A 640-nucleotide genomic window follows, 5' to 3' on the forward strand; every position below is an offset into this window, starting at 1 on the left:
CTGCTGCTGACGCTCACATTGCTGCTGCTGCTGCTGCTGATGGTGATATTGATGAATATATTCTGGTTTAGGGTCTAGGGTTTAGGGTTTAGGGTTTAGGGTTTAGGGTGTATATATATATATATATCTCCTCTCCCCGAACCCCTCTCTGCGAAAAACTTTGTGCCCCCCATCTCTACACTCTACTCTCTAGGGTTTAGGGTTTAGGGTTTAGGGTTTAGGGTTTAGGGTTTGTGTGTAGACGTTGAAGTGTGTGGTGGATGCATACCCATGGAGAACAACACAGCAGCTGGTGGATGCCGTGCGAGACATCGGCAGGCGGCTGATCTGTGCGGCCCCGCTAGACCTCTTGGTGGCCAATATAGTCCGAAGAGTAAACCCTAAACCCTAAACCCTAAACCCTAAACCCTAGATTCTGGATGCTGGAGAGGGGAGAGGGGAGAGGGGATAGGGGAGGGGTGGGTGAGGGTTGTTTAGGGCGATAGTATTCTAATGGTTTTGTTTTTTTTATTTTTAGGGTTTAGGGTTTAGGGTTTAGGGTTTAGGGTTTAGGGTTTGTGAGTATAGGTATTATGTATTTTTCGGACTGAGCATTATAAACACCAAGACGCTCATCGTCAGGTGCCTCGTCCTCTGGGTT

At 47.7% G+C, this 640-nt stretch overlaps 1 protein-coding gene across 1 annotated transcript in view; it reads left to right on the top strand.

Moving 5' to 3' along the window:
- EMH_0054800 (eukaryotic translation initiation factor 2b, putative) overlaps positions 1 to 590 on the top strand; it is a gene marked incomplete at both ends in the record, with an annotated part of 1,917 nt that extends 1,327 nt beyond the window's left edge. The window contains 2 exons of the mRNA XM_013497160.1: positions 242 to 329; positions 568 to 590. Of these exons, the coding sequence (XP_013352614.1) occupies positions 242 to 329; positions 568 to 590 (111 nt within the window). The remainder of the gene's footprint in view (positions 1 to 241; positions 330 to 567) is intronic.
- Positions 591 to 640: the final 50 nt, after the last annotated feature.

This window comes from Eimeria mitis, genomic scaffold (genome assembly GCF_000499745.2).
Source record: "Eimeria mitis Houghton genomic scaffold, Emh_scaff2503, whole genome shotgun sequence".
In the NCBI taxonomy this organism is placed as follows: Eukaryota; Apicomplexa; class Conoidasida; order Eucoccidiorida; family Eimeriidae; genus Eimeria; species Eimeria mitis.